The 12398-nt window shown below is 38.8% G+C and overlaps 1 protein-coding gene and 1 long non-coding RNA gene across 3 annotated transcripts; one reads left to right on the forward strand and one right to left on the reverse strand.

Moving 5' to 3' along the window:
- Positions 1-515: 515 nt before the first annotated feature.
- Positions 516-8813, forward strand: LOC110923533. 2 transcript variants are annotated; one of them, XR_002584138.2, is made up of 5 exons: positions 516-2052; positions 2910-6280; positions 6801-7312; positions 8274-8529; positions 8626-8813. It is a non-coding gene; the product is annotated as an uncharacterized LOC110923533 (long non-coding RNA). The 2 variants fall into 2 exon arrangements; XR_004886990.1 differs by lacking the exon at positions 8626-8813 and having other exon boundaries at positions 8274-8617.
- Positions 8814-11113: 2300 nt separating this feature from the next.
- Positions 11114-11806, reverse strand: LOC110924158 (ATP-dependent zinc metalloprotease FtsH-like). Its single transcript, XM_022168193.1, has one exon. The coding sequence runs from the start codon at positions 11804-11806 to the stop codon at positions 11114-11116; it is 693 nt and encodes a 230-aa protein (XP_022023885.1).
- Positions 11807-12398: the final 592 nt, after the last annotated feature.

The raw sequence follows: 12398 nt of genomic DNA on the forward strand, positions 1-12398 counted from the left end.
GATGATATAATGTCTAGGAGTAAAACCCTAGTCAATCACATGTTGAAATCATGCTTATTTCTTGTGAATTCACAATCACCATTGAAGGTGATAAGTGGGTGTAGTAGGAACATGTTAAACACTAGAATTTTAATTGTGGTTCTAGTGTAATTTGAGTTCTAGGAAGTAAATTCAGATTTTTGTTAATGTGAAAATTTATGTAAACATGCTTAGTTGATGTTAACCATGGCTAAATGACAAGTATTGAGCTTGTTAATAAATTGTGAGAAATTATGCCCGCAAGGTGTTTGTTAAAATGCCTAAGTGAATGTTATATGTTGAGATTACGAATGAAACGCGTAATTGCCTTGTTTGACTAAATACGTAAGGTGGAATAGTCGTGAATTGAAATGACTAATCTAACCACCTTGTGAATAATGATAGTTTGTCGCCTAACGAGCTAGGTGGAGGCTTGAAAAAGGAGCGGTCAAACGAATCAAGCACGAGAAGAAAACGTATTCGGATGCGAGGTAAGTAGAGCTTACGCCCCTTTACATTATTTGCAAAGTTACTTAATTTCAAGTAATGATATGGATGCTACTAAGTGGTTGGTATATGATATTCCGACGCGATTCAATGAGAGTTGGAATGAGGGGAAAATGGTAAATTAGTCATGTAATGACGAATAATTAAAAAACGGTTTTAAGTAAAACAAGTTCAAAGAAAACCGGGATAGGTAAAAGGGTTGAAATGGTAATTAAATACCATCTCAACACGGACAAATGGTCAATTAGACTAAATGGGTCAAATGGTGTGGATAACACCATTTGGCAATAACAATTGACAATCGCTTGTTGAGTTTTGTGATTTCAGGAAATAACATGTGTTGCGTTGCTTTAATTAGAAAATTTAAAGCAAGAAGTATGTAAACGGGTCAATACTATGATCCGAGCCAGGTACGCATACGTGAATTTATAGTTAAAAGTGCAAGAAGGTCTAACATCTAGCCGAAATCCTTCATTTCAAAATGAAGGACTAAATGTGACCAAAGAGCCCTTAATAGGTAAACAATGTAAACGACTCTTAGAGGTTGCCTAGAAACTTATATTATGAGTTTGAAACCCTTAGATGTGTATAAAAGTTCTAGGCAAAAACAATTGTGGGTCGAACGCCTAGAAATAGTTAATTGCGGAAAAATGACCAACCGATAGGTAAAATTGGAAAAAAGGGGTTCATATGTTAAATCCACCACAAAATAGTTGTGGTGGAATATTTCTAGTTAATTAGACATGGAAAATATTGTAGTATCAAAAGAAAAGCACAAGTTCTAGACCAAAATGCGTAAATACCCTTAACGGGTCGATATAGAAGTATTAGCGAAACGAGTTAAGAATGTGTAATAACCCGTGATTTGAACCTTGTACAATAGGAAATAATCATAATATTATGTTTACGAAAGAAACAAGGGCCACAATCAAGTTTGTTAGATGAATTCATGAACGGGTCAAAATTTGGGTAAAAATGGTAATAAGCCGAAGACTTAAAAGTCTTAAATTTTTGTTAATCCGGATGTCGGATTTTAACTCCATATGATGGAGAATTAAATTAAGGACGTGTAGGAAAAAGAATCGTGTAAAACGGATTAAAAACGAGAGAGTTATGTCCGTTTCGGTAAGAACTAATGAAAAATAGACGTGCAGAGTTGACACGGGCGGGTGACTTTTTGACACGGCCGGGTGGCTGGGCTGTGAAAAATATATGTTAACTGACACGGCCGGGTGACTTTTTGACACGGCCGGGTGAAGGGGCTGAAAACAAAACAAAAATAATTTCTTGTTTTGTTACGTTAAGCACGGAACTTGTTTATACTCGATTATTAAAGTGTCAAAACTAATTATTTACATGGTTTTGACCGTAGGTGAAGATGTGATAAGCGGTTGAAAGATACGAAAGTTTTCGTGCAAATAAACGGCAAAATAGGAAAGCTGGAATGCAGGGGCCACCGTAACTTACGGTGCCACCGTAAGTTACGGTGGAGCTGAAGGCTTTACGGCAGCCCCCTACTGATTTACGGTAGGGGCATGTCACACCAGGGGCCACCGTAACTTACGGTGCCACCGTAAGTTACGGTGGAGGCCAGTTGGAAATCCATGTTTTGAGATCATAAGTTTAACGTTGGGATTCTTTTTCCTTCCATTATTATTACCGGATTTGTTTAGACTTATCACATTTCCCGTATGACTAAAGCATTTCATGTTGATGAAATGTAGGTTCTTTTTGGATGCCGGAAGACGATCAAGCTCATCAAAGGACCGAACACGATAAAGATACATGCTTCCGCACATTTCCTCGTCGTAAATTTTTAAACGACAAACTCGATCACTTATGTTGAATAACTTATGATTTGTAAAAGTTTTAATAAACTCGTATTTTCATAGTATGTGTAAACTTAATTACACATCTAATTGTTGGTATTTATATATATATATATATAAAAAACGTTAAATAGTAACCAGAGTGTTACAATATGTAATCTTAATTACATGACTGTTTTTCCTAAATGAGACGTTAAACCTTAGTTTATAAGAACGGGTGTTACAAGTTGGTATCAGAGCCTTGGTTTAAGAGATTCAAGTATGGCGGGAAAGCTATGCTTGGACTTAAACCTTATGCTCTTGATAAAGATTGGTGTTCGGTTCGAGGCTTGATCGCAAATCCGGTAAGTACATGTATATCAATGGTTTAATATGATTAAGGTGTTGAGAACAACACATATGGTTATCGTGTAATACACGTTACACCAATAAAACCGATATAGAATAGATATAGTCAATGAAATTACACGCGTTGATGCGTATAGTAGAAAAGCCTTGTATTATAATACGCGCATCCTTTAATGTTGAAATTATTAACATTTGTATGTGTTTTAGTTGAAGGACACTCGCATATGAGGATAGCGAGAGCTTAACAAATTACGGATATGATAGAAGAACGGTCCAAAGTATGACAAGAGGAGCATGCTCACCAAGGACTAAATCGCGTAACGACCGCGAACAAAGTTAAAGGCAAGAAACGCCCGTCGGGGCAAGCATTACCAGGTGCACACTTTTAAAAATTTAATTGCACAAGTAGCAATATGCAACAAACACGTAAGTAATGACGGTTGCATACACATATGATAGAACTTAGAAAACCTGATTTCCAAGAGAAATTTAATAGAAAATGTGTCATTCACGATGATGATTAACAAATGAGTAACAAGATTTATTCATATGGAAACTTGGATTGGGGTAATTATCCAAGTGGGAAACTCTCAATTTAATACTATTGAGAAAAGTAGCAATCACATTAACAAATGTGATTATATATTAGTTTAAAAAAAAAACATTGTATATGTTCATGAATAAAACATGTAAATCAAATAACTGTTAAATGGTAACTAAATAAATGGTTTCCAATGAAAGTCCAGAATATAGAAAGATTAGAGGCGTCACTTACATGGGTGTAGTGCGGAAATTATGAAAAGGTCATGTGTGTCATGTGTTGATCGCTTACTCTGGCCAAGTAAGCAGTGAACACATGATGTCATGAACTTTTTATGATGGACATACTTACATTCGATGTAGTAGGGACGGGGTGAATGGGACGAATTAAAAAGGTACCCAAATGAATCAAACAAATAAGATGTTTGATAGCAAACGTAAACGCAAGTCGGATGACGGGAGCGTATTACGTTAGAATAACGAGCCCGAGAGAAGGGACAAAGATTAAAGTAAATGGAAATACAGACCGACTAATAGGAATGCTAACGTATAAGGATGAAAGTTTGACTGTCACAGGTGATGAAATTCACATGGACAAGTCAAACGAATTGAATAAAGAATAAAGGACTTGATTGAATAAAAGCGATGGGTCTCGCTAAGACGACCAATTAAATTAAAATAACGTCTAAAACCATATAGAAATGGTTACTTGAAAAGGATTACGGTAAGGATACCCGATGAATGGGTAGGATTTGGAAAGAATGCGTAAACCAAGAGACGGGAACGCGAAACAGAAAGTCAAAAGACTCGGAATATGAGTCATGACTAAAAGACAATGAGGATTTGCAAACAGAAATGTTAATAACTACGCTCAACTATTTTAAAGTTGAACGGGTCGAATAAAGAACAGAGTTTGATGTTCACAAGTGATGAAATTTCACACGAACAAGTCAAACGAGATAAATAAAGTATAAAAACTTGGTAGTGCAAGTAAGCGCAAACCGAATAATGGAAGCGCGAAACATTAATGAACCTACGTGATGGCTCATAAAGGAATATACATAGGAAAAACGCAAACTAGCGAAAAAAAAAAGTTAAAAACATTAAAATAAAAGAACCCGGGTAATGGGACGTAAAGGGGTATAAGTATGAACCGGGTAACGGTAAGTGTATGGAAAAAAAAAACCGACGTGTAAATCGAAGTTGGAAGTCGAGAAGTCGGAAAGATGATTCGAAAGAAAACAATGTAGCCTTAGACTACGGTCAAGGTCAAATGAAATCCAAAAAGTAAAGGTGAATAATTATAAACATAAAAAGGGGTGCCTTAACGCCATATATATAAACGTATACACATTTGAACAAAGACTAGAATAAAAGATGATCTACGGGATCATCACAACCTACGGGATATTAATTAGTGTAAAGGTCTACGGGGCCAAAATGACCCACGGGTCATGAATTGAAGCAAAAAGGGATCATAAGGGCCTCGCCTTAAAAAGGTGCAAAAATCTAAAGGAATAGCCTACAAGGCTGAGTAAAAGAACCTACGGGTCGGTGAGTTAAGTGTGGGAACTGATTTTAATCCACGAATTAAATAATATCGGAAAAGAATGAATCCTCGGACTTAAAATTTCTAGGAGTAATAAAAGGACATAAGGCAAGGTGAAGAGAAAACGTTAAACTAAAATTTAGTTTTAGTAAGAAATGACGTTTAACAAATATATAAGTATTATGAGAGAAGTTAAGAAAAGGTTAATATTAAAAGATACAAGTCTTGACACAGATAGGCGCAAGACGATATATTCGAAAAGAGATATTTTCGAGAAATGAAAGGTTGATATAAATTAAACATGATGTGACCCGATCAGGGTCAAGAAATACAATGTGAAGTAGAATCACAATATAACCAAGCGAGCGGTAAAGAGTAACCGGACTAATAAGTCTAGTTAGTGAGACCGGTTAAGGTCATTTAAACAAATTTGGTTGCGTATAAGCAGAGGATTCGGTATAACTGAACCGAATAAATGAACTTGAAAACAAAAGAAATTGTAGTTAAAAAAAATGAAAGATTTCACTAAAGACCTTTAAACAGGTCAAGGAAACTGATTCACAAAGGGTTCGATAATATGGATATCGCTAAATTAACTAAACTAGTAGAAATAACGAAATTACGTTATTTCAAGTTGCATTATGTCAAATGGGGCACATAGATGTTTTGTAACCAAAAAGGTATTACCATAATTTTCTGGTAATACTAACAATCGATTAAAATATGAGCAATGCTCAATTGATTATTGAGAGCATATGCATGGAGTTAAACTCTATAAATTATGAAGGAAAAAGGTTTCGAGGACGAAACCTCTTTAAGGGGGGTAGACTTGTAACACCCCGAAAACGGGTTTGGTAACCAAACCCCGTTAATACTAAAAGACGGGTAAAGTACCATTAGTAATAAAATTTACCCGGTGAATATTAGGAATTTTAAGTAAATAAACCTAATATTTAATAAAAAGATAAATAAAGGTCTATGGATAAATAAAGTTTATAAAAGGTCTGAGTTAACGGAACCTAAAATAAACTTAGTCGTAAATATCCCCGAAACCCGCTAAGTTAACTAGAAATGTATGGTTTAGTTAATAAGAGGGATTGTGGATTTAAAATAAGAAGGGTGTAACATCCCGAAAATACACATTCTTAAATTTGTATTTAGTTACAAATAAAATTGGTAAAATAAACTAACTAGGATTGGCATTAACCTAGTTAAATGACAACTTATGAATAGTTAAAATGTTAAAACAAAAGAAAAATGAAACTTGAGGGACTAAAGTTGTGTAAGTGAAAACTAGTAATAATAAAACAAAAAAAAAATTAAAACACAACACTTGTTTGTGTTGTTGGGTTCGATCAGAAGGCAGGGGGCGACTTCAAGCTCCCCAAAACCCTAGTTCACATCAAAAACCACCAATTGAAGGATCAAATCGAGTCCAAAACGAAAATCGAGCATATATTCGTGATCCCCATTGAAAGGAGATCATAAGGTATGTGAAAATTCATGAAAATCCTCTACTTGAAATTCTCATGAATTTGGGAAATCTAAAATTTGATGATGCATGTTTGTTAATTTGATAGAATAGGGATGATATAATGTCTAGGAGTAAAACCCTAGTCAATCACATGTTGAAATCATGCTTATTTCTTGTGAATTCACAATCACCATTGAAGGTGATAAGTGGGTGTAGTAGGAACATGTTAAACACTAGAATTTTAATTGTGGTTCTAGTGTAATTTGAGTTCTAGGAAGTAAATTCAGATTTTTGTTAATGTGGAAATTTATGTAAACATGCTTAGTTGATGTTAACCATGGCTAAATGACAAGTATTGAGCTTGTTAATAAATTGTGAGAAATTATGCCCGCAAGGTGTTTGTTAAAATGCCTAAGTGAATGTTATATGTTGAGATTACGAATGAAACGCGTAATTGCCATGTTTGACTAAATACGTAAGGTGGAATAGTCGTGAATTGAAATGACTAATCTAACCACCTTGTGAATAATGATAGTTTGTCGCCTAACGAGCTAGGTGGAGGCTTGAAAAAGGAGCGGTCAAACGAATCAAGCACGAGAAGAAAACGTATTCGGATGCGAGGTAAGTAGAGCTTACGCCCCTTTACATTATTTGCAAAGTTACTTAATTTCAAGTAATGATATGGATGCTACTAAGTGGTTGGTATATGATATTCCGACGCGATTCAATGAGAGTTGGAATGAGGGGAAAATGGTAAATTAGTCATGTAATGACGAATAATTAAAAAATGGTTTTAAGTAAAACAAGTTCAAAGAAAACCGGGATAGGTAAAAGGGTTGAAATGGTAATTAAATACCATCTCAACACGGACAAATGGTCAATTAGACTAAATGGGTCAAATGGTGTGGATAACACCATTTGGCAGTAACAATTGACAATCGCTTGTTGAGTTTTGTGATTTCAGGAAATAACATGTGTTGCGTTGCTTTAATTAGAAAATTTAAAGCAAGAAGTATGTAAACGGGTCAATACTATGATCCGAGCCAGGTACGCATACGTGAATTTATAGTTAAAAGTGCAAGAAGGTCTAACATCTAGCCGAAATCCTTCATTTCAAAATGAAGGACTAAATGTGACCAAAGAGCCCTTAATAGGTAAACAATGTAAACGACCCTTAGAGGTTGCCTAGAAACTTATATTATGAGTTTGAAACCCTTAGATGTGTATAAAAGTTCTAGGCAAAAACAATTGCGGGTCGAACGCCTAGAAATAGTTAATTGCGGAAAAATGACCAACCGATAGGTAAAATTGGGAAAAAAGGGTTCATATGTTAAATCCACCACAAAATAGTTGTGGTGGAATATTTCTAGTTAATTAGACATGGAAAATATTGTAGTATCAAAAGAAAAGCACAAGTTCTAGACCAAAATGCGTAAATACCTTAACGGGTCGAAATAGAAGTATTAGCGAAACGAGTTAAGAATGTGTAATAACCCGTGATTTGAACCTTGTACAATAGGAAATAATCATAATATTATGTTTACGAAAGAAACAAGGGCCACAATCAAGTTTGTTAGATGAATTCATGAACGGGTCAAAATTTGGGTAAAAATGGTAATAAGCCGAAGACTTAAAAGTCTTAAATTTTTGTTAATCCGGATGTCGGATTTTAACTCCATATGATGGAGAATTAAATTAAGGACGCGTAGGAAAAAGAATCGTGTAAAACGGATTAAAAACGAGAGAGTTATGTCCGTTTCGGTAAGAACTAATGAAAAATAGACGTGCAGAGTTGACACGGGCGGGTGACTTTTTGACACGGCCGGGTGGCTGGGCTGTGAAAAATATATGTTAACTGACACGGCCGGGTGACTTTTTGACACGGCCGGGTGAAGGGGCTGAAAACAAAACAAAAATAATTTCTTGTTTTGTTACGTTAAGCACGGAACTTGTTTATACTCGATTATTAAAGTGTCAAAACTAATTATTTACATGGTTTTGACCGTAGGTGAAGATGGGATAAGCGGTTGAAAGATACGAAAGTTTTCGTGCAAATAAACGGCAAAATAGGAAAGCTGGAATGCAGGGGCCACCGTAACTTACGGTGCCACCGTAAGTTACGGTGGAGCTGAAGGCTTTACGGCAGCCCCCTACTAATTTACGGTAGGGGCATGTCACACCAGGGGCCACCGTAACTTACGGTGCCACCGTAAGTTACGGTGGAGGCCAGTTGGAAATCCATGTTTTGAGATCAAAAGTTTAACGTTGGGATTCTTTTTCCTTCCATTATTATTACCGGATTTGTTTAGACTTATCACATTTCCCGTATGACTAAAGCATTTCATGTTGATGAAATGTAGGTTCTTTTTGGATGCCGGAAGACGATCAAGCTCATCGAATGACCGAACACGATAAAGATACATGCTTCCGCACATTTCCTCGTCGTAAATTTTTAAACGACAAACTCGATCACTTATGTTGAATAACTTATGATTTGTAAAAGTTTTAATAAACTCGTATTTTCATAGTATGTGTAAACTTAATTACACATCTAATTGTTGGTATTTATATATATATGTATAAAAAACGTTAAATAGTAACCAGAGTGTTACAATATGTAATCTTAATTACATGACTGTTTTTCCTAAATGAGACGTTAAACCTTTGTTTATAAGAACGGGTGTTACACCCCATAGGCTGATACATGTAGACTGTTTCGTTTAAGTTCCCGTGTAAAAAGGCATTGGTTACATCAAGCTGATGAACCGCCCAACCCTTAGATAATGCAAGTGACAGAAGAGTCCGAATGGTTGCGGGTTTTACCACCGGACTGAATGTCTCACCACAATCGATGCCCACCTGTTGCGATCGCCCATCGCAAACCAATCGGGCTTTGTACCGCTCCAATGTTCCGTCTGACCTGTATTTATGCTTAAACAACCACATACACCGGATAATATTCATGTTAGCCGAACGAGGTACTAACTCCCATGTACCGTTTCTAATTAGTGCATTAAACTCAGTAGTCATGGCAGACAACCATACCGGGTCTCGCAAGGCATCAGTTGGGTTCTTAGGTATGGGTCGAATGGGAGATTTGGTGGAGGTAGTGGTTAAGTTGAAGTATTGTTTGGGCTTATAGATCCCGCTCATGGAACGGGTGTGGACGGTGCGAGTTGGTTGGGTGGTGGGTTGGGATGGCGGAACAGGAGGTACGGGTGTCATAGGATGTGGTGGGCCGGTAAGTGTGTCAGCTGGAGGGCTGGTAGGGGTAGCGGATTGGGCTGGGGTAGTAGTTGGATGATTCGGTTGGGCTGGGGTAGCAGTTGGAGTATTCGGTTGGGCTGGGGTAGTGGTTTGAGGATTGGGCTGGGCTGAGGTAGTGGGCATGAGGGGGGCCGAGTGTTGGGTAAGGTGAGATGGGCCGATAGGTTGGGGAGTTTGATGGGCCAAAGGTGAGTTGGGACTGGGGACAGGCAGCGGACAAGGTGGGGATGAGGATGCGATGTGCGGACATAGGTGGTGAGGGAAAGGTGCATCGAGAAATTCGTAGGTGGGAACTGGGGCGATAGATTGTTGGAAGGGGAATGTTGTCTCGTCAAAGGCAACATGACGGGAGATGAAAATTTGGCTAGTGGCAAGGTCGAGACAACGGTAGCCTCGGTGGGTAGGCGGGTAGCCTAGAAAGACACATGGTTTAGAGCGGTGTTCAAGCTTGTGAATAGTGGTGGACGGTGTTAGCGGATAACAGAGGCACCCGAAAACACGAAGGTGGTCGTAGGTGGGTGTGGTGTTGTAGAGTAATTCGGTAGGAGTATTATTTTGAGTTTGTTGAGATGGCAATATATTTAGTAAATAAGTGGCGGTTTCGAGTGCAAAGTGCCAAAAATGGGAGGGGATCGATGCATGGGCGAGTAAGGTCCGAATCATATTATTAATTGTGCGTATTTTACGTTCGGCCTTACCGTTTTGGGAAGATGTATAAGGGCAAGAAAGTCGGTATAAAATGCCGTTGGTGGTGAAAAATTTTTGGAAAGTAGAATTAACGTATTCACGGCCATTGTCACATTGGAAGGTTTTGATTGTAGATTCAAATTGAGTTTTAATAATAGAAGCAAAATGAGAGAAGGAGGAGAAGACGTGGGATTTATCAGTGAGAGGATATGTCCACAAGAAATTAGTTAGGTCATCTAGAAATAACACATAGTATTTATGGCCCGAAGAGCTAATGATTGGGGAAGTCCAAACATCGCTATGCACAATATCAAAGGGTTTAAAAGTCATATTAGTAGATGCAAAAAATGGCAAACGTATACTTTTACCAAAAATACAAGACTGGCAAATATTATTCAAAGGTTTATCAAAAGAAATAGAGCTAGAAGTTTTTAATTTATTCATAGCAGGCCGTCCTGGGTGGCCAAGACGGTGATGCCAGAGTTGAGATGAGATGGCAACAAAAGCAGTAGGTTGAGTGGTAGAAGACCCGAGCACCAGAGGGTAGAGATCACCGCTGCTGTTGCATCGAAGAAGCAGCGTCTTGGTCTTGAGGTCCTTCACAAGAAAACCAAAAGGGTCAAATTCCACAGAAACAAAATTGTCCGTTGTAAATCGACGGACTGAAATAAGGTTTTTAACGAGCTTGGGTGAATAAAGAACATTTTTAAGGACAAAGGGTGCGTATGGTTTGGGTAGGTATTTAGTGCCTTGACCAAGAACCGGTATAGTATCACCATTACCTACAATTATATTTTGAGAAATGCAAGAATTAGAAAAAGTATGAAAGTCACCTTGCTCGTGAGACATGTTGCCGGTGGCGCCGGTATCCATATACTGAGTGGGGTCCGGTTGCTATAACGACTTGGTGTATAAGGCCTGTTCGATGTCAGTCGGGCTGTATGCAGTGTGGGCCTGATGAGGACGTGGGCCGAGAAGGCCGGCTTGCGACTGTGGGGATGTGGTAAAGTTGGACCGGTTGGTTGAAGGGTAGGGGCAAGGTGGAGCAGGCCAAGAGTTGGGCTGCGGAGATGGGCCGTAAGGGTGGTGTTGGGCCGAGGGGTGTTGAGGAGGATTGGGCCAATACGATGCCCATGGGTAGTGTGGTTGGGGTGGGTAGTAGGTTGAATGGAAGGGGCGTCCACGGCCATAGGTTCCTCGGCCACGGCCTCGACGACCAGAGCGTCCACGGCCACGGGATGATTCAGTGGGTGACCGAGTGTAGTCAGTGGTGGGACGGGTTGTTTGTGCGGTGAGAGCGGTAAAGGCGGTTTTGGAGGCTAACATGGCTTGCTCATTCTTGCGGGTTTCAACCTGTATAAGTTGAGAGCGGGCATTGTAAAACGAGGGTAGTGGGCGCTGTTGAGTGATGATGGTGCCAATGCCCTCATATTGATCATTCAAACCAGCGATGAGTTGGAGAACGAGCCGCTCATCAGTTACCGCGGCATCAACATTAGCAAGTTGGTCGGAGAGCGTTTTAAGGGCTTGACAATAAGCCGAGATATTGGGGAAGCCGTCCAGTCTGGTGTTAGCAAATTTTTGCATGAGGTAGATGGCCCGAGATGCCTTGTTGTCGTGAAACAGGTTCTCGATAGCCACCCACGCGTCATGAGCGGTGGAAGTTTTGTCGATTATGGTGTGAAGGAGGTCGTTGGAGATCGTACTATAGAGTCATTGCAACACGATGGCGTCCAAGCGATTCCAGGTAGCCGAGGTAGAGGATGACTCGGGTGTGACAACCCTCACAAAACCAGGTATCCGTACGACTTAATTAATTATTAATTGTTGCCTAATTACTGTGCTTGACTGAGATTTCTGCTACTTGATTGTTGATACTTATACATGTCTGCATCATACTATGATTTTCCTGTCACTACATTACTTATTTACTGAACCTTAGTGACAAACATGATGCACAAAAGCACAGTAGCACTAAACGGATACACAGTGAACATGCTGGTATAGCCAGCATCAGGCAAACACTGCCTCTAAAGGCCTGAATGAGCCAAAATATTTTTACTACACCCAGAGTGTGTGTAGGAATACAAGGGTTGTATGATTACGTCTCTAGGGATAAGATACAGAGATTTGGATGTGCCTAAAACATACTTTTAGCACGAAACACAGCACTTTTATC

The sequence above is a fragment of the Helianthus annuus genome, chromosome 17 (assembly GCF_002127325.2).
Source record: "Helianthus annuus cultivar XRQ/B chromosome 17, HanXRQr2.0-SUNRISE, whole genome shotgun sequence".
Taxonomy (NCBI): domain Eukaryota; kingdom Viridiplantae; phylum Streptophyta; class Magnoliopsida; order Asterales; family Asteraceae; genus Helianthus; species Helianthus annuus.